Source organism: Nomascus leucogenys, chromosome 6 (assembly GCF_006542625.1).
Source record: "Nomascus leucogenys isolate Asia chromosome 6, Asia_NLE_v1, whole genome shotgun sequence".
NCBI classification, from domain to species: Eukaryota; Metazoa; Chordata; class Mammalia; order Primates; family Hylobatidae; genus Nomascus; species Nomascus leucogenys.
In genome coordinates, this window is record NC_044386.1 from 120,344,645 (window position 1) to 120,371,622 (window position 26,978).

General features: G+C 45.6%; 1 protein-coding gene across 1 annotated transcript in view; it reads left to right on the forward strand.

The window, feature by feature from the left end:
* ADAMTS17 (ADAM metallopeptidase with thrombospondin type 1 motif 17) overlaps window positions 1–26,978 on the forward strand; it is a 361,941-nt gene that overhangs the window by 178,991 nt on the left and 155,972 nt on the right. Inside the window, exons 9-10 of the mRNA XM_030813849.1 lie at window positions 8,593–8,733; window positions 11,173–11,323. Coding sequence (XP_030669709.1) covers window positions 8,593–8,733; window positions 11,173–11,323 — 292 coding nt within the window. The remainder of the gene's footprint in view (window positions 1–8,592; window positions 8,734–11,172; window positions 11,324–26,978) is intronic.

Genomic DNA, 26,978 nt, shown 5'->3' on the forward strand with positions numbered 1-26,978 from the left:
TTGAGGGGCTGCAACTTGCTTTGCTCAAGCGGATGTGTGTGCTCAGAAGAAGCAAGGCCATTCTTCTCTGCTGTGCCTACTACTGCCAGGCACTTCGGTGGCTGTTTTCCCAGGCGACCCTGACCCCTATTCCTTTAGAGAGTGTAAACTCTGTATTCTCAGTGCCTAGAACAGTATCTGACCTGCAGAAGGCATTCAGCAAATACTTGTTGAATTAATGAATGGCATTGAAATACTTGTTGAATTAATGAATGGCGTTCAGGATTATCATCCCTGTTTAGTCATAGATGAGGAAACTAAGGCTCAGAGGTATGATGTTTCTTTCTCAAGAGGCAGAGCTGACATTTTCTTCTAGGCTGGTCTGACTGCAAAGCCAGGGATGCTTCTAGATGGGAAGACGTACTTTGTATCATCCTCCGTGGCTGCCGACACCTTCTCATCAAAGCCCTCAGGACATTGGAGGCTGGCTGGGACTTGGAGCTGGCCACTGTGTATGCACGTGTCCCTGGAGTGCAGGGGTGGAGGAGGGTGTGCTGAATACAGGAGACTAAGCAGCTAGGGCCTGGTGCCTGATACTGTTCACTTGGCTGGGAAAGATGGTTTCAGAGAAAGAAGGCCAGCCAGGAGTGCAGATTCTGCTCTTCTGCGTGACTTGAGCAAATCACTGTACTCTTACAGCCTTCAAAGACGCTCAGCAAGAATGGGGGAGATGATGGCTGCTCCTATCCCTGTTTCATCTGGAGGCTGTGAAGACACAGTGGTAAAATAAGTGAAATGCTCAGACAAAATGGTAGCAGCCCAGTACATTGCACCTTGACAGAGTGAGAGTCTAAATTAAGGGTGAAAGGTGAAAATAGTGTGGTCCAAATGAACTTTGAAAATTTCCTGGGAGGCACCATATTCAACTGTGTCTGTCTACATCCTTCATACCCAGATTTCCTGCCACTGTTGGAAACAGCAGCCATTTCTTAGAGCATCAGATAGAATTTAAACTTCACTAGCCAAGTATGGTGGCGTGCACCCGTAAACCCAGCTACTTGGGAAGCTGAGACAGGAGGATCACTTGAGGCCAGGGGTTTGAGACTGCAGTGAACTGTGATCATGCCACTGCACTCCAGCTTGGGTGATAGAGTGAGACCCTGTCTATTAAATCAAATTATAAAATTTATACTTCAAATATTAAGACTCCACACCTCCTGCCCATGTTGTATAAAAAAAAAAAATGTGGATCATGAAACACCAGAGTCACCCTCAGCATGGCGTGGTGCTCACAGCAAGAAAGCCCGAGAGAAGGGTGGATACATGGCTTTATCTCACACCCTCCCAGGGTGTCAGTGTGCACAAGCACACACACACTTGCCAACTGGAATAGCGGACAGAATCTCCCGTGCTTCATTCTCTCTGTCTCTCTTTATCTCTCTCAATAAGTTGAATTTTTGGTAAAAGTTAAAAGCCCACTTGATGTGAATCTTCTAAATGTATGGAGATGTATGTGTGTATATATGTACGTATATATAAGTGTAGATATATACCTGTCCTATATAGTTATATATGGGACAGGTATATACCTATATATGTATATGTCCTATATAGTTATATATAGGTATATAAGACAGGTATATATCTACACTTAACATGTACGTATATATGTCTACACAAACCCAGGCAAGGCTAATTTGAGTGAAGGCTGTACCCGACTCATGCACCTTATGTCAAAATCCCATGTATATAAATTCAAGAATTGAGTGCTTGCTTGTCATTTCAGTACTCTGGTTAGCTTAGAGAGGCTGTGTATATTGTATGAGTATTATCCATATTTACTTGCTATGATGTCTATTCTAGAAAAATACACTGAACACCAACACTATATTGGTCATTATTTATCCATTGGTGATTCCGAATTTTGTACTGTTTTAGGATGATTCTTACTGACATGGTACTATGTGCATCTGAAGTATAGCTAAATCTATGGCGACCCCCAGTCTACTCTGGGGTTTGCCTTATTGCTGAATCCCTGAAAGCTGGTGGGCTCATTTTTCTGTACAAAACACAAACAAATACCTTCTCCGCAGTGAGAGGCTTTTGATGCTATTGCTGCCTGTTTGTTTGGTTCTCTGTAAATGGGGTTATTGATGATCATGGGAATTGACCCTGTTCTTCTACCTATAAATGAGTGCAACCTGTTATCCCCTAGGGGCATTTAATCTTGTAGGTAGCGTTTCTAAGTAGCTCAAGACTGGGGGCACAATCTGGTCCTTGGCAAGAGGTACTGACTGGAGAATTTCCCCTCTAGTGCAGAGCTGGCCTGTTAATCATTGTTATGTTGATCAGCAATAACAAATACACATCTCCCCACTATTTCTTAGAAACTGCCGTGTGCCATTCCAGTTACTGCAAAGTCAATAAACATCTATTGAATAGGAATTGCCAGGCAGTGTCCCCACAGAGCTATGGAAGTAGGGCTGGAGTCAGCCTTCCATGGAGAGACTATGTTCATAGAAGCCCAGGGTCTTCATCCCACTCCAGGGATTCATTCCACAAACTCAGCCAAGACTACTTTGAGGTGAGGCTGGACCTGACTCCTACACCTGACATCAAAACCCCAAAGCTTCCGAGAGACGGGTAGGCTCAGAGCCAGTTGAAGCTGAAGCTTCCAGAGTGGCAGAGGTTCCATTTAGAACACCTACTCATCTCCTGCAAGATGCAGAAGCCAGGAGGGGTCAAGCACCGTGGGACTCCTCTCAGAAATCGCCGCATGGTGTGCTTCGTGTCTCCCAAAACAAATACAGAGCAGCATGTTATTTTAAGATAAAATCAACTCAAGGCCGTGAAGTTATGACTGTGTCTGATAAAGCTGGGCCACATGAGACACAAGGCCCATCTGTGCCTTCAGCCCCACGGTCACCGAAAGTTAAAATTGCTGGGCATACTTAACGCCACACGTCTTCGTTAAATATAATGTTGCCAGAAATAATAAATGCCCTGGGACATAAACTTAAAATAACATGAGTTTCTCAGTCAAAGTAATCTCTAATTTAAACTAAAAATAGCCTAGACAGTAGTTGATGTCAACCTCAAGTATCAAGACTCCTCCCGGTCCAATGCTAGTTAATCCAACTGTGAAGTGATGAGCCACTTAGCATGTAAACATTTTAAAGCAGATCAAGCGTGATCTATATTAGGGGCAAGCTCCAGAAACCCAAGAATCCCACTCGGCTGGTTTTGCTGACTGGAACATTCCTCGGGGAAGTCCTCTCGGCCGGCAGAGTGAAACGCTCACTGGACATGGTGTGCTTCGGTCGGCCAGATCCCTGTGAGGAACAGGGAGTTGCCGACAGCACAGCCATCTTTGCCGAGTGCTTTTGGAACCATCCTGTGTGTCTCCTGAATCACCAGGTTCTCTGGCCAGGAGAAGAGGCCCCTGTGGGAAGAAGGAGCCCCTTTCATTTGATAACCAAGTTGGCCACTGAGAAAACTCATGAAATTTTCTTCCATAAATGGTGAGACCATCCTCCCAGGGCTTGGGTCTCCTCCCATTGTGGTTTTCCAAGCCACATCCGTGTTTGAAAAACCCTTCTGGTGGCTGTCCAGGAGATCCCAGCCAGGGAGAATGGGAGCAGCTCGTCCAAGGGCACACTTAGAATAATTAATTCATGCGTTGATCCTCCATCGACTTGTGCCCAGGTTTGAAAAGTTCTCGTTACCTGAGATGGGAGATGCCTCTGATCCTGGCCAAGGTAGGGAAAGAGGTTTTAGAGAATGCCTACAGGGAGAGTTGTTTTCTTAAGGGACTTGAATATTCCTCAAAGTAAGATAACACTGTATCCATTTGGTGAATGTGCAAATTTTGTAACGTTTGATGCTGCAGCTAATGAGACTCTCTTTACTTGGGGGCTGTTCTAGGAGAAACGGGTTTTCTGAGTGGGGTATTTGAGGGGCAGTGACCCAGGCAAGTGGAACCTCTGTGTAAGTTCCCAGATGATTTTCCCCGGAACGCAGCTCATGGTTCAGAACCTGTGGCTTCCTGAAACCATGCATGTTCTTAAAGAGGCAAGACGTTCCTTTCTCTTAGGCTTATATTGCTGAATGTTTCACATCGTTGATACAATGAAGGCCTTGCATTTGCCTCATTGCTTCCAAGTACAAGATCATGTTCCAAGTGGAGACTCTAGTATGTGACTCAGACTAGGACTCCAGGGTCCGTGAGTTGTGACCCTTATGAAGAGACATTGTTAATGCTGATAAGGACCATGCCTGCCAAGGCTGGAGATAGCAGTTTGACCTGGTCCACATGCAATGGTTACACCATGAGATGGCAGCTGGAGCCACTTTTTTCATGAGACATTTTATTTCTATAACCTCTGTACATTTGGCAGAGTTCATTGAAATCCATCAAAACTTTCAGAAGACCTACTCATTTAAAAACTCTCTCACCAGTTTTATTTAAAGAAAGAAAATCAAACCCTAAGTCAAATTTAAGGTAGTTGACTTTTGATGTCCTTTGCTAAGTGTACTTGAAAAACCAGTCAGTTCCTTCAACAGTTAACATGAAATAGAGAAAGAAAAAGCTACCAGGTAGAATAAAAAAGCCGATTTCACCTAACATAACATCCTTAAGGTTCATCCATGTTGTTGCATGTTGCAGAATTTCCTTTTTTAAGACTGAATAATATTTCATTGTATATATAGACTGCATTTTATTTATCCATCTATCAGTGGCTGTTTAGGTTGGGTTCATACCTTGGCTATTGTGAATAATGCTCTAACCGAACGTGGGAGTGATGTCTCTTGGAGATTCTGGTTTCAATTCTTTTGCATAAATATTTTGAAATAGAATTGTTGGATCATACAGTAGTTTTATTTTTAATTTTTTGAGGAACCTCCACACAGTTTTTTCATAGCATCTGTACCATTTTGCATTCTTACCAACGCCATGCAGGGGTTTTAATTTCTCTACATTCTCACAGACATTTGTCATGTTTTGTATTTTTGTAGTAAACATCATGAGAGGTGTAAGGTGGTATCTCATCAGGGTTTTGATTTGTGTTTGTCTGATGATTAGTGATCTTGGGCATCTTTTCATGTACCTGCTGGCCACTTGTATGTCTTCTTTAGAGAAATGTCTTCTCAAGTCTTTAGCCCATTTTTAACTGGGTTGTTAGTTTTTTTGCTATTGAGTTGTAGGAGTTTCTTATATATTTTAAAACTTAATCCCTTACTTTATGCTAAATGAAATAAGCTAGTCGCAGAAGGAAAAACACTGCAGGATTGCAGTGTTTTAAAATAGTCAAATTCATAGAATCAAAGAGTGGGCTTGTATTGCCAGGGGCTGGAGGGAGGAGGAAGGGGGAGCTGCTAATCAGTGGGCATCGAGTTTCAGTGGAGCTCAAGAGAGCTGCTGTACAGCATTGCAATTGTAGTCAGCAATACTGTATTGTAAGCTTAAAAACTTCAGAGGGCAGCTCTCACGTGAGGTGCTTTTACCACTGTAAAATACAGTTAAAGAAAATGAACCTCAAAAAAAGAATTCATACTGAGAGTGAAAGTAAAAAGAATTTTTTTGGTGCCAAGGATGAATATATTTTTAAAATCTTCTTTATTTTTAACAGGATTTTTTAAAGCTGAATGGAGATTGCTTTCTCATGCACTTGTATATAAATAAACATCTTCTGTTGCTCACCCAAAAGTGAAGTAAAAAGCTGAGTAATTGCATTGAAAAAATAGAACTCACTTTATTCAACAAAGTGGCCATTAAGTGGTGGCTCACGCCTGTAATCCCAGCACTTTGGGAGGCCAAGGTAGGTGATCACAAGGTCAAGAGATTGAGACCATCCTGGCCAACATGGTGAAACCCTGTCTCTACTAAAAATACAAAAACTAGCCAGGCATGCTGGTGCGTGCCTCTAGTCCCAGCTATTCGGGAGGCTGAGGCAGGAGAATAGCTTGAATCCGGGAGGCGGAGGTTGCAGTGATCCGAGATCGCACCACTGCACTCCAGCCTGGGCTACTGAGCAAGACTCCGTTTAAAAAAAAAAAAAAAAAGAATATAGCTAAACTATTCTCACTGGCGATATTTGTCTGATAATTTCTTCAGTCTTCCTTTAACCCTAATTGGATGGATATCTGACACCGAAGCATGAGGATGAGACTGAATCTAACGAGATTTGCTGTTCTGCCGAGCATTCTGCCACCACGCCAGATCAGCACACTTGTCATGGATATGAATTCTCCAGTATTTTTTGGCACTTTCTTCACTATTAGATAATTCATTCAATAAATATTTTTTCCAAATGCTCTCTTTGCACTACTTTCTGCTGCCCTGAGAAAATAGGGTGAGTTGGAAGAGCCTGTGGGCCTCCAGTCAGGAGGGTCTGAGGTTGATAGAGGCCCAGACCAAGCGAAAATGTGGCCATCCATACCTAGGTGGCGATGCAGACACTCCCTTTTCAGAAATGACTGTAGTTGGTCACTTGACCAATTAAGCAAAAAATTGATGCAAGTGGAGAAATATCAAGACATTACATGAAGGTGCCTTAGACATTTTGTTTTAACTGAAGCTATAAAAACATTAGTTTTTTTCACCAATTTTGTAATGGAGAGGGAAAGTGTCTTCTTTGAGGATGAGTGTCTGCCAACTGGACTTCCATGTCACCTTCTGATATGGTTTGGCTGTGTCCGCACCCAAATCTCATTTCGAATTGTAATCTCATGTGTCGAGGGAGGGACCGGGTGGGAGGTGATTGGATCGTGAGGGTGGTTTCCTCTGTGCTGTTCTTGTGATAGTGAGAGAGCTCTCACGAGATCTGATGGGTTTGTAAGCATCTGGCATCTTCCTTGCTTGTGCTTCTCTCTCCCGCCACCATTTGAAGTAGGTCTTTGCTTCCCCTTCACCTTCTGCCATGATTGTAAGTTTCCTGAGGTCTCCCTGGCAGAACTGTGAGTCAGTTAAACCTCTTTCCTTTGTAAATTGCCCAGGTTCAAGTGTGAAACACTTTGTAGCAGTGTGAAAATGGACACACCTTCCTCACACAAAGCATGCCTATAATGAGAGTTTGAATCCGGTTTCTGTTATGTATGCATGTTGGGGGTGTGTGTGTGTGTGTACACATAAAAAGGATTATAAAAGACTTGTGAAGCAGCCTTGGAGCAGATCTTTATGATTCATTCCTCATCTTTCACAGTTGTCTTGCCCACACCCCGTTGGACAGCTTCTATCTGAGCTACTGGCTAAATCTGTTTCCATGAGAACAACTTGGTGTTTGTCCCCATATTTCATTGGTTAACTCAACATGTAACCACATGTATGAATTGAAATAGCAAGTATCACTGACATCAGTAGGTTTAAGAATAAATACAACTGAAGATGGGTGAGGATGCCCCCCCTCCACTGATGGGGGAAGTCACGTGTGGGTGATCAGAGAGGGCCCCGCTAGCCCAAAGTTCCAGAACACATGAGCGCCAGGCAGCGGATCCTCCAAAGGACATGGGTGACTTTAGCTGATCCAACTCCACGTGGGAGTTGGCCAGGGGAGCATCTCTGTAGGCAAAAGGTTGTGGGGGTGGCCTGCAAGCATGCAGAGAAGACAGGATGGGTTTCTGTTGGGGAGACACCACCATTAGGCACCAAGCAGGGGAGTTGACGGAAGATGGTCAGATATCTATGAGCAAACTAGGAACACGTGGTTCTAGAGCAGAATTTAGAAACCTCTTTTATCATTATCTCTGTCAGTGTTTATCTTTTCTCCCAAGCTGGCAGTGATTTGAGGTCTTTTCCTTGTGGTCCGTTACCTGGCACTTGGAAAGTATCTAATATTTTTGAATGAATGAAAGTGTGTGTTCTTTTTTTGTTGTTCCACTGAGATTGTTGAAAGATGGTCATCCTTATACACATTGGGTCATAAGAACTCTGGGTCAGCAAACTGTGGGCCACTGGATCTTGTGTGCTGCATGTCTTGGCTTACCCCAGTGAGAGCACGTGTATAATAAGCTAAGATCACTGTTCAGCTCACAGTGTGATGAGCCCTCCAGGCCTAGACAGGCATCCTGGTATCTCTCAGGTATAGCTGAATAGGGAAGGTGACAGGTATGAGCTTGTTAGATGTGAAAGATAGAAAAGCCATACTTTGTAATGAGTTTGAAGGCTTAGATTCAGAACATTCTATAAGTCAACGTCTAGGATGGTACCCAGTGATTCCCCTTAGCACAGTAATTATCTCTAAGGAACAGAAACACCTAAACCATGAACATTGGAATATTTAATGTAAGAAAACAAGTCTAACCATTAGAAGCTTAGAGTTTAAGAATTATCATGTCACAGTTATCAGAGTGAATATACTGTTGATTTATTGTTAGTGAATGCTATTAGTGTCTGTCATTTGCTGAATTTATCTTCATTCACTAAATAAAAAAATCCTCACCCTCTATTTCTGCGAAAACGCATGCCTGTGGGTCTGCTGTGTGAGAACCACTTTCACCGTACGTCAGTTTTTGTTTTTAAGACTTGGTTTCCCTTAGCATGGTCCGCTAGCACTAGGACCTGGAAATGAGAAGCCTGTAGCATAAGCATCCCTCTCTCCTTCTCCTCCTGGACAGCTTGGGCATGAACCACGACGATGACCACTCATCTTGCGCTGGCAGGTCCCACATCATGTCGGGAGAGTGGGTGAAAGGCCGGAACCCAAGTGACCTCTCTTGGTCCTCCTGCAGCCGAGATGACCTTGAAAACTTCCTCAAGTAAGTCCCGGAATTATTCTATAGGATTAATGCAATCGGAAGTACTTCCAAAGGACAAAAGTATTGGAGTCTCAGCAAGTGTGAAGTGGAGAAATGACTCTTTTGGGATTGGCATCTAGCCTCAAGAGACGGTCAGCGCAGTGTCCTATAATGGCGAGAACATCTCCCACGTGCGCATCTGCTCCAGCGATGGGCGCGCAGTGGGTGATCATTACGTAATTGCCGATGGACTGAAATGTCAACATAGTCACCCTGTCTTGAAAAGAAACCCATTTCGTTCCTCTGCAGGGTTGTGACTGTGTGATCACCTCGGGGCGCCCCTGGGCCACTGCAGAATGGAGCATTTCCTGGTGTGGAGATGAAGGCTGTTTCCCTAGAGAGGGAGTGAATTTGCTGGGGGTTGAGGAGTGGGTTTGCTCACCTTGCTCACCTCTGGGGAGGGGAGGGCTGTGTTTATCTCACTGCTACTTTCTTCCCAGAAGGTGTCTGTACCCTTCCATTCTCAGATTTCTGTGGAAGAATCGGCCATCTGGTTTCAGACCTTCTTTGCAGTCTGTACCCATGGACGGTGCGGGTCTCTTAGTGTCAAGACCTCAGGGTTGGGTTTACAGAGTGACTGTGCAGACCCTGGTCACTGAACTACTTAGACATGTTAATTCATGCACCCTGGGAGACGGCAGAGAGTCGGCGAGTCTTACCTGTAGATGGAGCTTCTCAGTCCAGTAACACATTCAAGTACCCGATGAATTCAGGATATAGTGGCAAAGGTGCCAGCCTGGGTCTTTTTTCACGACGTTCCCTGTTCATGGGGAAATTGTTCAGTGGTAAACCAGCTTAAAAAATGCTCTCGTTACATTTAATGTAGTCTACTTCCCACTGAGTATTTGATACCACAGATCTTAAGAATGCTGTAAGCTCCTTGATGTTATTTTGCTTTACCCAGAAGGGTCATGGCCACAAGATGGGGTGGGTTTGGTTGTTTGTTTGTTTGTTTGTTTTTTGAGGTGGAGTCTCACTCTGTCTCCCAGGCTGGAATGCAGTGGTGCGATCTTGGCTCACTGCAACCTCTGCCTCCCACGTTCAAGTGATTCTCCTGCCTCAGCCTCCCCAGTAGCTGGGATTACCGGCACGTGCCACCACACCTGGCTAATTTTTGTATTTTTAGTAGAGATGGGGTTTCGCCATGTTGGCCAGGCTGGTCTCGAACTCCTGATCCCAGGTGATCTGCCTGCCTCGGTCTCCCAAAGTGCTGGGATTACAGGTGTGAGCTACCACGCCCGGCCAAGATGGGGTGTTTTTATTTGCTCACGTACATAGCACTGGTCCCACTGGTGACAAGTAGTGTATGTCTGAGCCCAGAAGATGTAAACCAGGATCAGTCTGTGTCTTGTGTTCATGCAACTCTTTCCTTAAGAATCTTGGCAAGTGACTGGGTTTTCTGCCTTAAACCATCTGCCTTTAGAAATTGAGAAATTAAAGCATTATAGTAAGTAACCTCCTTTAGAGCCAGAGCCTCGCAATCCCCAGTTCACTTGTTAATTTATTTATTTATGAGTCAGAGTCTCACTGTATCACCCAGGCTGGAGTGCAGTGGTGCTATCTTGGCTCACTGCAACCTCAGCCTCCTGAGTTCAAGTAATTCTGCTTCAGCCTTCCAAGTAGCTGGGACTGCAGGTGGGACTACAACCATGCCTGGCTAATTTTTGTGTTTTTAGTAGAGACAGGAGTTTCCCCACATTGGCCAGACTGGTCTTGAACGCCTGACCTCAAGTGATCCACCCACCTCAGCCTCCGAAAGTGCTGGGATTACTGGTGTGAGCCCCTGAACCCGGCCCCCAGTTCACTCTTTTAGAGACGCACCTCTCATAGTAAGTGAATGCTCCCACCCCAGTTGAAATCCTGAAGTCCTCGGCAGGTGTTGCCAGTGGCTTTCAGGGAAAGCGTGGTCAAGTGAGACGCCGAGGCCCCACAAGCACTCGAAGAGAACCTGAAGAGTTGGAAACAGGCACTTTGATTTTATTTAAAGTAAAACAAGTCTAACTTGTACTTGTTCTTTATTCATGATAGTTTTTGCTCAAAGCCATAGTCAAGAAAATACGATAATCTATTCCAATATCATTTTCATCAAAGAAAGCTTTCAAACTCCCCAGTAAAAGTCCATCAGCCTCGTGGATGTCGTTCCTACGTCCCTCCCGAGTCTCCAGGTTCTTACTGCCTTCAGAGCGAAGATTCACATTGGGCCATGTAGAAAAAGAGGAATGCACAGCAAAAAAGCACAGTCTGTGTGTCCAGTGCTTGCGTCCTTTTTCCATAAAGAACATAGAAGTGCCTCCTTCTCGGTGACTGAAAACTCAAAAAAAAAAAACAAAAACAAAAACAAAACAAAACAAAAACCTAGGCAGCACATTTGCAAGTCAACTTGCCTCTCGGCTGTTTCAGGTCAAAAGTCAGCACCTGCTTGCTAGTCACAGACCCCAGAAGCCAGCACACGGTACGCCTCCCGCACAAGCTGCCGGGCATGCACTACAGTGCCAACGAGCAGTGCCAGATCCTGTTCGGCACCAATGCCACCTTCTGCAGAAACATGGAGGTAAGCAGCCATGGGAGGGCTGGCTCGGGACAGAGCGTGTATCCAGCCCTCCTGCAGCAGGTCTGGCTTCTGCTGGAGGACGTGGGCATTCACACTCAGCACATGCACATACACACACAAGCACACGTATACATGTGTATGCACACACACGTTCGCATACAGAGACATGCATAAACACACCCTCACAGGCATTTGCACATGTGCACCCCATATAGCTGTACACACATACACACCTACACATGCAATTGCAGGCCCACATCTACACACAGGTCCCCCACATGGGCACTTTTGCAGGGGAATGCTTCAGGGTTACTACTGACTCCGGTAGCCTCACATTTTAATATGGAAACCTTAGGACACTAGAGACGCAGGACACTGTCGCCTGACTTCAAACCCTGCATGGATCAACAAGAGGGTTAAAACTATTAAACATTTGAGCATATTGGCCGGGCGCGGTGGCTCATGCCTGTAATCCCAGCACCTTGGGAGGCCGAGGCGGGCAGATCATGAGGTCAGGAGCTCGAGACCATCCTGGCTAACACGGTGAAACCCCATCTCTACTAAAAATACAAAAAATTAGCCAGGCGTGGTGGCCGGCGCCTGTAGTCCCAGCTACTTGTAGTCCCAGGAGAATGGCGTGAACCCAGGAGGCGGAGGTTGCAGTGAGCCGAGACCGCACCACTGCACTCCAGCCTGGGCGACAGAGCAAGACTCTGTCTCAAAAAAAAAAAAAAAAAAAAAAAAAAAAAAAAAAAAAAAAAAAAAAAAAAAAAAAAAAAATTGAATGTATCAAATTGGGAAAATTTAACAAGTAATACATTGATTATATGATAACCCCATTAAACAGTTGCCACTTATTGAGCAATGCCTACGTGTTTGGTACTAATGCTTCCAACATGTGTGATCCCAATTAGTCTTCGCCGTAGCTCCCGAGATCCTGTCCCTGGTTTACAGATGACAACACCAAGTCAAAGTAAGCAAACATTCAAAATGGCTTGGTTAGTAGGTAGTAGAGCGAGGATTTGAACTCAAGTCTCATTCACCCCCGAGTGTACACTTTTTCACCATGATGCGAACAGCAAGGTCTGTGGCTTGGCTGGTTTTATGGGTGGAGGGTGCCAAGAGGGGCATGTGGGTACCCAGGGCAGGGCAGTCTCCATGCCCGTGGCCATCTGTGTAGCAGGCAGGGAAGGCCCTGACCACAGGGGAAGGCCGGGAGCCTGTGGTCCCCCTGGCCCTGGCAGTGACAGGGCTAGGGGAGCAGGGCTTGCACCATCCTGCAGAGAAGGAGGACAGAAGTAGGGGAACCAGCCACGGGTACGTGGAACTCAGCAGCCAGGCAGCAGGTGGTCAGCCTGAGGGAGGGCTGTTCCAGCACTGGCACTCGGAAGCACACCTGGTCCCAAGGAGGATGTGTGGATGGCTGGGCAGGTTCCTGGAGCACGCACTCGGGGACAGCACCAAGGCACACAGGTACATGCAGGCTGCCTCCAGAATGCGGTCCCAGTGCCCATTCGCCCGGACTCCTGGAGACAGATGCTGCCTCTTGAGTGCTTCCTGTCTAAGTTAGTTTAGGAAATTGGGAGAACCTGCAGGTGGGGCATTGCCTGCCACCTTTGGGGCTGCAAAAAAGGGCAGCTCCTTAAAACCAGGCTGTTGCCTCCTACTGGCTGTTTCCCCAAAGGATGTTTATCCGCACAGTAGTGCTGGTTCTGCCCTGCCATTCCTCTGAGGAGCGTGCCTGCGAGGGTCCCCTCCAGAGACTAATGGGAAGCCATCACCCATGTCAGCCTCCCACTGGATGCCTGTACCTCCCGCCCGCAGCAGCAGGGTTGAAGGACACCTCCATGGGGAGATGTGATGAGCCCTAGGATGTGATCGTCCCCAGCATCCTGCAGCGGTGCCCAAACTCACCATGAGCCACTGTGTGGCTTGATCGTTAAGGCTCTCGTGCACATACACAGTGCCCGCCAAGAGGCATCCTGTCTGCCTCTTCAGTCCCTACAGTGCATGGCTGGTACAGAGATACCAGCAAAGAGCAGGTTTCAGGGCGTCCCTTGATGATGTGGAGACAGCATGAGATTGTGTGGATGGGATAACCAAGGAGGATGTCAGGCAGAGGAAAGGGCCCCAGACGCTGGGGCTGGGGAAGTGGATAGTGCCCAGCTGAGCCAAGGGACAGAGTGGTCACTCTGCCCACTGTGGAGTCCTCTGCAGGGCCAGTGAGATATGGCAGGCCAGGCTGAGCTGGTCCTACAGGGCAGGATTAAGTGGGGTGGGGGCTGGGCAGAGACTGCCTGCTCCGTGGGAGCTGGAGCTATTTTCCCTTCTAGGAGCCAAGCATTTGCATCCCAGTTGGATGAGGAGGGACAGAGGGAGGGAGAGACTTGTACTGGGGACTCACAGTCTCCAAGGCTGGACTTTGTCCTTGCCCTGTCACACACAACCATGACTGCAACCCCAAAGGCAAAGGCTTTTAACCCCATTTTAACAGATGCAAATATAGAAGCTAAGAGATTAGGAAACAAGCCAGGCTCACCCAGCTGGAAAGGGGTGGGCTGGAAAGCAAGCCCAGGGGTATCTGTTAGGGAGGAAAGGAAAGTGACTGTCATTCAAAGACAGACCCCAAAGAGAGGAGGCAGGGGATGTGGTATTTTATTTTCCTTCAGAATCATCTTTTCATTATAGGAATTCAATTAGAGGGCAACAAGCAAATTCGCTCAGCTTTGTGACTCCTTTCTCCCTAGAAGCTCAAAATCCAAATGCATATCAAGTGAGATCTTCCCATGTGCCTTTTACATTGAAGCTGAACATTTATTCCTGGGCTCCCAAGGAACTGCAAAATATATTTTCCTGCTTGCTTTTGCCTTGAGATTTTCACCAGCAATAAAATAAATGTGTTTTTTCCTCTCCAATAACTAGCAGAAAGGATTTCTTAGGGGAGTGATGGGATGACAGTCCCCTTGATGGCCACCAGCCTCAGCTGGTCAGTGGTGATTGTCCTGCTTGCAAGGCTAGTGACACCTCCTTTAGAGGAATCTGACCGTGGGGTAGCAGTGACTGTGCACACTGGAGAAAATGTCACGATTGTTAGAAACAAATGCTTGTTCCTCAGTGCCGAAAAGAAGAGCTAGCACTCAAAGAATTTTCTCAGCAAAAGATAGAACGTGTGAGTCATGGATGGAGCAATGGCGAGAGCACACCTGAACAAGGGAGGGGAAGGGGTTCTTATTCCTGACGCAGGTAGCCCCTACTGCTGTGTTATTCCCCTTTTGGCTAGGATTGGACCACACAGTCCAAGCTAATTCCGATAGGCTATTTTAAAGAGAGCAAGGGTATAAGCCAGAGTGGTGTGGTGAGCAGTTTGGCAGGAAAGACGGTTAGGAACAGGGAACTAAAGGTGACTTAGGTCAGAGCAGGTGACCAGGGTGACTCAGGTCAAAGCAGGTGACCAGGATGAATCAGGACGGAGCAGGTGACCAGGGGAACAGATGTGAACTACTGATTAAAACTGGTAGAAAAGGTTGTTTATGGAAACTACGAGGAAGTTAAACTTTAAAATGGAGGACAAACAACTGAACATTCTGACATACTGATTATTTGAACTCTATCCAACACACTCATACTCTTTTGGGGAAGAAAATGCAGAAGACCAGATGCTTCCCTGTGAACCCTTTGAGCACCAAGGACTTGGGGCATGCTGCCCTAGGCCTGGGACATGTATCAGTCAAATCCAGGTGAAGACAGTGCCACACTTCAGGGCTCCAGGCCCTGCCGTATCAACAGTCTGCGCCTTCCCTGCTTTTGTAAGACTGTGTTGTGGTTGATGTTGGGTATGGCAGGAAAGCGTACATATGCTGTTATCGCTCAATTCTTCCCTGCAATGCAGCTTTGCTGGTGTGGGTGTGTGCCCCCTCCTTTCTTCCTTCTGGGCCTCATCCTGCCCTATGCTCCCCTGCACTTACTCTGTTCCAGCTATACTGGTTTTCCTTTTCTTCTTGGACCCCACCAGGGACACAGTTGCTTCATGCTGGCTGTTTCCTCCTCCCTGCCACTCTTCTCCCAGTCACCCCCATGACTAATTCCCTCAGCTTTTTTGAGTTCTTTTTTTTTTTTTTAATATAAGCTTCTCAATGAGGCCTACCCTGACTACCCTCTTTAAGATGACAATCTAGTACCCTCCCCTGCCCACCTGTGCAGCATCCGCATCTCCTAATTCACAAGAAACATGAAGAAATCTAGGAAAATACTCATTATAATCAAATTGTTTGAAAGTAGTGAAAAAGAGAAAATCTTCAAGGAGCCAGAGGAAAAAAAGATAAGTTGTATACAGTTAAAGGTAAAGCTGACAGTCCACCACTCAGTAGAAGCAGTGTAAGTGAAAGGACAATGGAGACACATCGTAAAGGACTAAAAAAAGGCTGTCAGCCTACAATTCTATACCCAGCAAAAATATCTTCCAAAATTACATGTGAAATGCAGTTTTTCTGAAAACTGAAAAAAATGTATCACCAAGAGGCCCACATTATAAGAAATATTAAAGGAAGTCTTCTGCAGAAAATGATACTAGGTAGAAATATGGATCTACACAAAGAAATGAAGAGCCCTGGAAGTAGTAATTTCATGGGCAAATATATGATAGATTTGGATATAGTGATGGGCAGTTTTCATTTTGCTGCTGCCTCTTCTGAGGGGAAATAGGTTGCCTACCTCACGATGGGCCCACACTATTCCCTGGCAGGAGGGAGAGGCCTCCCTGGTCTCAGGGGTGGCGTTTCTCATCGACACACGTGTGTTATTGTGCCAAAGCAGGACTGCTTACCTAGGGTCCTTGGATAGATTTCAAAGAATTGGTGAACCAGGATAGGAGAGAGATTACACTTTTCATTTTCTTCAAGTTCTAATGGAAGTTAGTATTCTCTTCCGTACTGAATGTTGGCAGTAAACCACAGCAATCTTAGCCATACCCGTGACTGCCACTGTGATTAGGAATCACAGATTTTTTTTTTTTTTGAGATGGAGTCTTGCTCTGTCGTCCAGGCTAGAGAGCAGTGGCACAGTCTCGGCTCAGTGCCATATCCGCCTCCCAGATTCAAGCGATTCTCCTGCCTCAGTCTCCTGAGAAGCTGGGATTACAGGTGCCTTCCACCACTCCGGGCTAATTTTTGTATTTTTAGTAGAGACAGGGTTTTGCCGTGTTGGCCAGGCTGGTCAGACTCCTGACCTCAGGTGATCCACCCGCCTCAGCCTCCCAAAGTGCTGGGACTACAGGCATGAGCCACCACACCCAGCCATGGAATCAGATATTTTTATACCATGTAAGTTGTGGCCGACATCTCAAAATACCATTTAGACTCTTCACCAAAATTATGATGGTTAGTAGACCCAGGGCCAGATCTTGTTATGTGTTGACAAAAAAATGCATATATTACTATATTACAAATTTAGAATGTCTTATATTTTGAAAACACTTCCAGTTTAATTGTTTTCTTGGTTATCTTATGTATTTTATAATTATGCATTCACCACATACCCTGAGAAGGCTCCATTAGGTGCCTCCAGACGCACAGAATGGCCAGGTGCTGGGTGGAATTTCAAATGCAGACCTTCTTTCTGACTGGTCCTCTCTGTATGTTCTTCTGCCACTCGCAATTCATAGCTGTTTTAAGACCAATCAATTTAAAGATCATTTCCTTACTCAAAGGTGTAGGTAAATAACCTTGGAAAAGCATTTCTGCTTTAGGAGCAGTCTAGGCTTCAAATATTAACCAGGTTGCTGGTTTCCCAAACATTTGCATACCAGAGAACTGAGAAAAATTAAAATACAGTCCATGTTAATTCTTAGGACTCTGGAAGCCCCCACACTATCACCACTGAATGTCTGTCTGCAGAATGCTAGTATTGTAAGGCTCAAAGCTGTCTATGGAAATATGAACTAGAAAAAAAATTGGCATCAATAGCTGGCATTTGTTGCAAAAGTTATTGGCAAATACAGCTGTCTCTTCTTTTAGCCAATGGTAATGTGATGTTTTTAATTCAATAAAGCATTTCAAGAAAGTCCAAACATAAAGTTATAAACATTGGATGGTAAATATTTATTAGAAAGGGGAAATAAACTTCATGCAATTAGCCCAATCAGTCTTTTTTATGATTACAAGTTTCTCCTGTCTGTCAGCAAAGTCACTGCAAAGGAAAGTTGCTATTTAACAACACTTTCAAGCTACTTAAGCTCAGATATTCTTCCAGGTGAAGCAGAGGGTGAGAAGGCCCAATGCAGGCACCGTCAGCTGAAAGGAAGAGTGTGTATTGCTGCTAGAGACGGAGCAAGAAAGGGTGCAGTTAGGGTACTGTCCTGACAGTGATCCCTGCCTCACAAAGTCCCACCGCTTTCTGACATGAGAGAGGTGTTCATCTGCCCCATCACCACCAGCCTGGTCCTGGAGGCTTTCGGTTGAAAGGTGCTGTGTAATGACCACCCACCCTTTCCCTACTGCTTCCCAGGAGTGCATTCCACCATCATGGGTCCCAAGCCCAGGCGTGGCTGCCACACAGTGGTGCTTGGAAGGGATGTACACTCTTCTTGTTAGTTGCCACGAGCGTATATGTGCCTGTATGTCATAGCATTCACAAGAACCCGAGGTGTGCATGTTATGCCATTGTTTAAGAATATTATTGAGCACAAAGCTGTCAGCCAATCATTTCAGGAAGACAGGATCTAGACTGGTCATAGGCATTGGAAGGTCTTAGACAATTTTTTCTACCTAATATTCCCTCCTTTCTCTTTTCTCATTAATTGCCTTTTGGTACAGCGTGGAGATGCTTTCTGTGTCACACAGTGCCTAAGAAGGGCTCCCCAGTCAGGCTGCCCAGGGCCCCATTCTGCCTCTTCTTGAACAGGTTGCCTAGTCTCACTATGTCTCAGTCTTCTCATCTGCAAAATGGGAATATAAACTCTACTTATCCATCATTGTGAAGTCATGAGAGTTAGTAGTAAGTGAATTAAAGCACTTAGCATGTAGCACACACTCAGTAAATGTTAGGTAGCGTCCATTCTCTGCCTCCTTGTCGCCTGGAGCCAGAGGGATGGGAGGAGACACTGTTTAGCTGAGATCACATGGGCCTGTCCCTTCCCATATCTTTCCCTGTGCTGTCCTCACCATCTCTCCTGGTACTCTGGGAGCCGGGAACCCCCAGGGATTGCTTTCCAGTGTCCAGTACCTCTCCCGGGCAAAATCCCAGTCTCCAGGCTTCTCTCCTTTCTCACGTCCTGCAGAGATTCACATGGGCATCTTACGGCTAGAGAGATGCTTGGAGTGTCAAAATTCCACCTTGGGACAACAAAGTTTGTCTGATGCTAGTTGTTTTTAAACCTGGTGGATTGCTAGAGTCCTCCAGAGACTGTTAGAAGTTTTTGTGTCTTACTCCAGATTTTCTGTCTTAAAAGTCTTCAGGAAGATGGGTTTCAGGTATCTGTCTTTCTGTACAACATCCCCGGAGATTCTTCCATTCAGCTTAGTTAGGAAACTGCTCATCTAAATGAGGTCTGTCCCTTTAATGCCGGTGGACCTGGCCAGAACGGGTGGCTGGCCGGGTCCCGGAGCCTGGCCCTGCCCCTCTCAGACAGGGCTGCACGGTAGTGCGTGGACTTGGATGCCAGGCTGAAAGCTGTCTTGCCTGTCTCAGTCTCCGCTTCCTGCCCGGCATCTGCAGCCTCTCAGAGCCGTTGGACTTTGGCAGCAGATGGTCCGAATTTTCCAGAAGTGTTTGAAAGTTTACAGTAGACTGCCTTTTCAGAGAGCCCTCCACACCATGCCAGTTGTGAGTTTTCTTTCTTGTCCCCGCTGCCAGCTGAAGTCCTGAGCCCCACCCTCGCCCGGCAGCCCCCAACCCCAGCCAGGTGACGGTCTCTGTAGCCCTCAGGAACATGGAAGGAGTGGCCCTCTCAGGACTCAGGAAGCCTTCCAGGAGTGGGGCTGGCATGCTGGCCCGGGGAAGACTTCACACTGCAGTAGTGTGTGTGGAAAATTTGGATTAGTCACTTTTTCATCCAGCTCTTAGCATTTATTTTCTCTCTCTTGGCTTGTGTTATCAGCAGCATATTTTTGATAGACTTTATATAACCATCTCATTCAGTATCATTTTGAGTGAGAGCTGCCCTCCAAACCCTCAGCAGATGCCCAGAGAGGATGAGGCAAGAGAACAGCAGCATGACCTTCGCAGTCCTTGACGGGGACACCACCAGTTGAAGAAAAGTGGCGAAGGCTTGCGTACATGAGCAGTGGTGCCATCTGAGCAGCTCAGACCTTCCCGCCTTTTACAGTGCTCCAGGGATGCGTGCTTGGTGCTGCCTCATCATGCAGCCCCTTGAGGAACTTTGCAGCAAAACATGCTGGGGATGACTCTTGCCAAACCGTAAGCGTGGCCAGTGAGGTGACAAATGCTAGAACCAGAGAGCTGTTTCATTTTCCTTGCCACGTGCATGGACTGTGACTTTCCGCCGCAACTCAAGCACTGCCGCTGGGGGCGGGAGTGGGAGAGGAGGTCTTGGTACGCCCACCCCTGATGTGGCCTGGGCAGCTGCCCTTTGTGTGTTTCCACCCTGTTGTGGTGCACCGCGTTTCGCTGAAGCCCAGGGGTGTGCTGCCCAGCGGTGTTTCCAGGGAGAACTCTGCAGGCGGAGGGAGCGGCATGTCGCCGAGCACAGAGCGCCCCATCTCACTGCAGATGAGAGGATGGACACTCACACCGAGAATGCATGATTGCAGGGGAAGCGGGAAGAGGAGATTGGGGACTGATGGAGAGGTAGTGTGACCAGTGGGAAGGAGCCTGTGTTCTCGGTTAGGACAGGTCCACCCATTTCCTCATCTGTAAAATGGGAATAGGAAGTGTATGTCTCACAAGGTTGATGTGGGTAGGAAAGAGACAACCCTGATAAAGCACTTCTATGATGTCTGGACTTGGTGACTGCTTAGTTTGCCAGGCATTGGTTTACTGATGAAAGTATTAATCCCATTCATACATTCCACACGTCTTTACTGGGTGTGTGTGTGTGTGTGTGTGTGTGTGTCTTGGAGTTGGTCAGGACTAGTGTAGAGTTGCCCCATCCTTTTTAAAAAATTGTGTTATTTTTTAACTTTTTGTTGTAAGACAATTGTAACTCTTAAAACTTACAAAAAATAGTATATGCCTTTCACCCAACTTCCTGTTATGTTAACATCTTACACAGCTAGGCACAGTGGCTCATGCCTGTAATCCCAGCACTTTGGGTGGCCAAGGCAGACGGATCACCAGAAGTTAGGGGTTCGAGACCAGCCTGGCCAACATGGTGAAACCCTATTTCTGCCAAAAATACAAAAATTAGCCAGTCATGGTGGCGCATGCCTGTAGTCCCAGCTACTTGGGAGGCTGAGGCAGGAGAATCGCTTGAACCCAGGAGGCAGAGGTTGCAGTAAGCTGAGATTGCACCACTGCACTCCAGCCTGGGTGACAGAGTGAGGCTCCATCTCAAAAAATAAAAAACAAAAGTAAAAAAAGTCTTACATGCCCATAGAACCATTATGAAAACCAGGAAATTAACCTTGGTACAATACTATTAAGTAAAATACATTTAGATTTCACCAGTTTTTCCGTCAATGTCCTTTCTGTATACCAGGATCCTGTTTCACGTTTAGTTGTCGTGTCTCTGCTCTCCTCCAATCTATAACAGTTCTTCATCCTTTCCTTTTCTTTCTTGACACTTTTGAAGTGTACCAGTCTATTAGTTTGCCTTTGGGTTTGTCTGATGTGTTCTCATGACTAGATTGAGGTTCCGCATTATTGGGAAAGGTACCACAGAGGTGATGTGGTCATTATGTTCGTTACTGGTGATGCTAGCCTCGGTCACCTAGCTAAGCTGTTACCTGGCAGGATACTCCACCATAACTTACTGTTTTTCCTGTTGTCACTCTGTTGAGTTTTTCTGTAGCAGTTTCCCAACCTCAGCGCTACTGGTGTCTTAGGCTGAATAATTCTTTGTTGTAGGGCACTGTCTTGTGCGATACGAGATCTTTAGCAGTATCCTTGGCCTCTGCGCCCTATAGTTCGGGGGCACTCCCCCTGGTTGTGACAACCGAAAAATGCCTTCGGACATTGCCAAACATCCTCTGGGTCTTTTATGTCAATGAGTCTATATACACTTTTAGTCTTTCCCGAGCGATGGCTTTGCTCGCTTACACATTCTTAGAAAATCATTTCATCTCAGGCTTATATACATAGAACTGAGCTGAGTGGTCCCTGATAATTTTTTTAAATTTCTCTACATTTTGGATATTTTCTCCTTTCTTTTCTTCTTTGTTGTACTTTTCTCCCCTTTTTCTTGTTTAACAAAAGGTTTATCTGTTTTCCCCCCCAAAGAGCCAACCCTTACATTTTTCGTTGGTTTTTCTGTTTCACCCTTTTTAATGCCCAGTCTTTGAAATTTGACAAATGCACAGTTATATAACCAATCAATCTGCAAAACAGGTCCATCGCCCAAAATACCCCCATGCTCCCTCAAGCTACTCTCTTCCCCTATTACCAGGAAATCACTGATATTTTTTTGTCCTTCTTGTTTTTTAAAATGTATATTAAAGCACTTTAAATATTTTTAAAAGGCAAGTTAGTAGTTTCAGCCCATGTTGAAGAGGAGGGGGTCACACAAGTGTGTGATATTAAGAGACAGAGATCATTGCAGCCATAGTAGGACACTGCCTCCTGCCGCTAAATGGAGAATGTCTGTATTCTACATGGCATGTGTTCTGTTCCAGCTGTTTTCTTCTCAAATATTGTCTCTGCCCCACTCTTTCTATTCTCTCTTTCTGGATCTGATTAGACACATACATCAGTATTTCTCACTTGGTTCTTTGGATCTCTTAACCCATCTTTTGTATTCCCCACTGCCTTTTCTCTGCAGGCCGCATTCTGGACAATTTCTTCAGATCTGTTTTCTAGTCACAAATTCTCATTCAGAGCTGTCAAAATCCATTTATTTTCTTCAACAATTATATATTTCATTTTTAAATGTTATTTCTAGTTTCTTATATTCAACAGTGTTAATATCTTGCTGCTAGCTTGTTTATATAATCTCATCTTCTATTTCTTTATAGATAGTTACTATAAATCCTGTATCTGACAATTTTATTACCTAAACACCTTGGCAGTTTACTGACCATCACTCACATTACCATGTTTGACTGTGGGTTTATACTTTATTGGACATAACCATGGAATTCTGAGATCCTAAATTGCTCTCTTTAGGAGAACTTAAATTTGTTTCAACCAGAGCCCCTTTTTCTGAAAAGGGGCTGCTTCTAGCCTTTTCAGAACTGGTAAACACCCTTCCAGATTCCCTGGTTTAACCTGGGTGTCTCAGATGGAGCTCCTGACCTTGTTCCATCTGAGACAGGCCAGCCCCAGATGACTTCTCCCAACTGCAGTGCCGACTGAGATATAAGAACTTTCAAAGGTAAAATGTTAACCACAAAGAAAAAAATAGCACAGTTGGGTGGTAAAAGGAATGAAAGGACGGGCGTTGGTGTTGGCAGTGAAAGGGTTGGCGTTGGTGTTGGCAGTGAAAGGGTGGGTATTGGTGTTGGCAACCAACGCCTGCCCTTAGGGGAACCCACCCTCGCATATGCTCATCACAGATTGGTATACAGTGGTGTGTATGTATAAAGACAGCTGGGTATGGGTTTTGTATTTGCGTCCTCAGATATTTCCTTTACTTGGGGGTGAGCTCGGCAATAAGAACTATCCTTTCTTATGGTACCCAGCTGTTGCGTACTGGAAGAGCAGCCCTGTCTGCCACAAAGTCTGCTCTTCGCTGAAAGCAGAAGCTTCATCCATCAGTCACCCTTCTCTTTAGGGTACCTGCTGCCTGAGCATGATGAATGCATCTCCACCTCCAAGACCCACCCTTTCATTCCTTCCACCACCCAATTCTGTTATTTTTCTTTGTGCTTAACATTTTACCTTTGGAAGTTCCTCTATCTCAGTTTTCACATTTTATCTGTTATATTGTGCTCTTTCCCCAGCTAGAAAAGATAAAGATATTGATGTACCTATAGACAGCCTCCCGCAGCTCCCACCCCAGTGCACTTTCTTCCCAGCCGGTTCTTCTCTCTGCCATTTCTGCGTTGTCCGGGTTTCCGTCCCATGCATTCTGTTCTCTAACTCCCATTCCTACGTTGGTTTCAATCAATACTTTGATCAGTGCTCACTGCCGGCCCATTTTCTGTGGGTTCTTCAGTCATTTCTTAGTTGGCCAAAGGTCGTCCTCTGGTATCTTCTCCAGAAAAGGATTTAACTACTTGTAAGTTCAAAAATCTTTTTCCATTGCCTAAGTACTTGAGCAAGCGTTTAGTTGATATAAATTTCCTGGACCACATGTTCTGCCTTTCCTTGTGTCTGTATCAGCATCACTCACTCCAGTGCCTGTTGAGAGAGGCTGCTGCAAAGACATCTGCACAGCCCGAGCTCTTTTCCCATTATCTGTGCTGGCTACCCAAAGAGTGTTCTGGTTTATCTTTGAAACCCGGTAACTTTATCAGGACACACCTCTGGGCTCATTATTTTGCGCCATTTTTTCTTGGGGCTTTGCTTTTCAATCTGAGAATAAGACCTTCCATCATTTCAGTTGAGGGTCTTGAATTTATATTCAAATGCCTTTTCTTTTAGATCACTTTAGTTCTCTTCTTTATGAGTCTTGTGCTTCTAACCCAGCTCAGACTCTGACCTTCACAAACATTGACCTCCTCATTGGAAAAATGGAAAAAATAGAGAAAGCCCCCTCCTGCCTACCTCCCAGGGCTGCCATGAGGCTCAGGATGACAGGAACCAGAGCACTTTGTCATTTGCAATGCATGACATGAATGCAGGCTGTTGATCTAGAAGGCATCAAGGTGATGACAAGCATTCGTGTAGTCACCGCATCTGTTCAGTAGTGAAAATGTATCACAAGAATGGTGACCACTTGGCTTGGGCGCAGAGAGCAGTGCTGGTGGCCAAGCTTGAATGAGAGGCTGCAGTGCTAACTTCTCCTTTGCTGTCATTCCCGTTTTCTTTTATCTTAAGCTGATGACAAAGGTAGCCACTATCCTGACTCCCAACACTATAGGTTTATATTTCTTGTTGTTGAACTGTATGTAAATGAAATCATGCAGTATTCCATTGCTCTAATATACCATCGTTCATCTGTTCTGCTCTTGACGGACATTTGGGTTGTTTCCAACGTGGAACTAATGCAAATGGTATTTCATGAACTTTCTTGACAATGTCTTTGGTGAACACATACACATTTTTTTCGTTACATACTTAGGATTCGAATTGCTGGGTATTAGAATGTGTGTGTCTTCAGCTTTAGCACATACTGCCAAAGTTTTCCGAAGCCACTGAACCAAGTTAAAATCTCATTCTCAGCATCCAAGAGGACCCACTGTGCCCCATTGTTGGCAATGAGCAGTGCTCTCTGTCTTCTTCATTCTGCCCATTCTGGCTGCTGTGTCAAGGTATTTAATGGTGGTTGTAATTTGCCTTCCCTGATGACTAAAGAAGCTAAGCACCTTTTCATATGTTGACTAGCCATTTAAACATTCTCTTTTATGAAGTGTCTGTTCAAGACTTTTGCCCATTTTTCTACTGGGTCTTTTTCTTAATTGATCTAGAGGAGTTTTTTGTTGTTTTAAATCATGTTTTGGATACAAACGCTTTGTTGGTTATACACATTACAAATCTCTTATGTATTGCAAATATATTCTTGTGTTTTTACAGTTGCGTTTTGGTAAACAGAAGTTGTTAATTTTGGCCAGGCACAGTGACTCATGCCTGTAATCCCAGCACTTTGGGAGACTGAGACAGGCAGATCACGAGGTCAGGAGATCGAGACCATCCTGGCTAACACGGTGAAACCCCGTCTCTACTAAAAATACAAAAAATTAGCCAGGTGTGGTGGCGGGCACCTGTGGTCCCAGCTACTCGGACGGCTGAGGCAGGAGAATGGCGTGAACCCGGGAGGTGGAGCTTGCAGTGAGCCGAGATCATACTATTGCACTCCAGCCTGGGAGACAGAGCGAGACTCCGTCTCAAAAAAAAAAAAAAAAAAAAAAGTTGTTAATTTTAATATGGTATAATTCATTAGTTTTCTTCCTTTATGGTTAGTCCTTTTTGTGTTCCATTTAAGAAATCTTTGTCTAACCTCATTCTTTTTTTCTTTGAAGATTAGAAAAGTTTCATGAGAAAGCCCTGTCTATAAAACCCATAACAAACAGTTGACACTACCTTCTTCCACTTTCTCCTGATGGAGCAGTCATTTCTCCTAATCCCAAGCGCTCCTGTCCCATAAATTCTCCCCCTGGGTCAGCCTTGTCTTGTGAGCACATGTCCACACACGGACGCCACACTCTCAAAGAGCTCGCAGGTCAGAGTGCATGGAATCAAACGTTTGATGAGGTGCAGTTGGTCTTTATAGGACCAGCTGTGCTGCACTGGGGCTCTCATCTTTTTACCATTCCTTTGAGGGGTGAGCACTCATGGGAACATGCAGGCTTTTCTGAACCCCATGCGCAGTATTCCACTTGAGCCATCCACTTCCTAAAAGGCACAGATCAGCTCCGACAGACGTGAAAAATGAGAAGGAGCTGTGGGCTTTTCTTAGCTCTCTTTAAAAGCTCCCTCCAGCTCTGCTTTCCTTCCCTTTCTCTTATTTTTATCCCTTCAACTTCTAAAACTTGTTTGATTTTAGACAGCACAGTTGTGTGTCTATTCTATGCAGATGTTTGAGATTACTTGGAGAGCAGACCTCTAAACTGAGCACCACACCCTTTGCAAACCACACGGTGACCACCCTGCACCAGCTGCAGGAGCCCCTTGACCTCCATCCTGCTCAGTGTGAAGCAGCAGGACCCTGGCCACAGCCTGGAGGGTGAGGTCTTCCTGCTTCAACTTGGGCTGTTTAGCCATGATTGGGTTTGTCGTCCTGGAATCACTGCATCTTCACAAGATCTTTAAGTACATCTGTTCTCAATTTTCAGACTGTGAGGCCGGGATTTGGGTGCAAGTAGTTTATCTGGGAAGTGATCCCAGGAAGCACTGTGAGGGGGTGAGGGAGAGAGCAATCAAGAAGGGTGCAATCATGAGTAAGTGACTGCTGTCGGCAGCGGGGCCATCCCCCCAGGACCCTCTGAGAGGCGTGTAGAACTTGCCTCGGTATCATCTCCCTATCCCCCAGGCGGGTGGGGAGTTACCCAGCTCCTGTCTCCCAAGGTTGAGGTCACTGTCTGCATGTGGTTCCTTCAAGGGAGGACACTGGCTGTGTCTGCTTTCATGATTTTGATAAATTGTCTCCTTCTGAGCACTTTGTCAACGCCCAGATTTCCTAATGATACAATTGGGAGTCTGTGTGTTTAAATGCCAATTCCTGTTTTGGTGGAATTATTTTAATTGTATATTTGTAGATGTTCTGGAAGTTCTGTGGTGAAATACTATAAAAAATTGTGCACAGCTCAGCTAAGCTAGAAACAGGTGACTGCAGGGAGAACAGAAGGTTGCCCCCGTAACCCTGTTGGGGTACCAGCCCTTCATGGGCTGTCATTTCTTGGCCTCACAATGGTTGCCTACCCATCTGGCCTTGACTTCAGAGCTG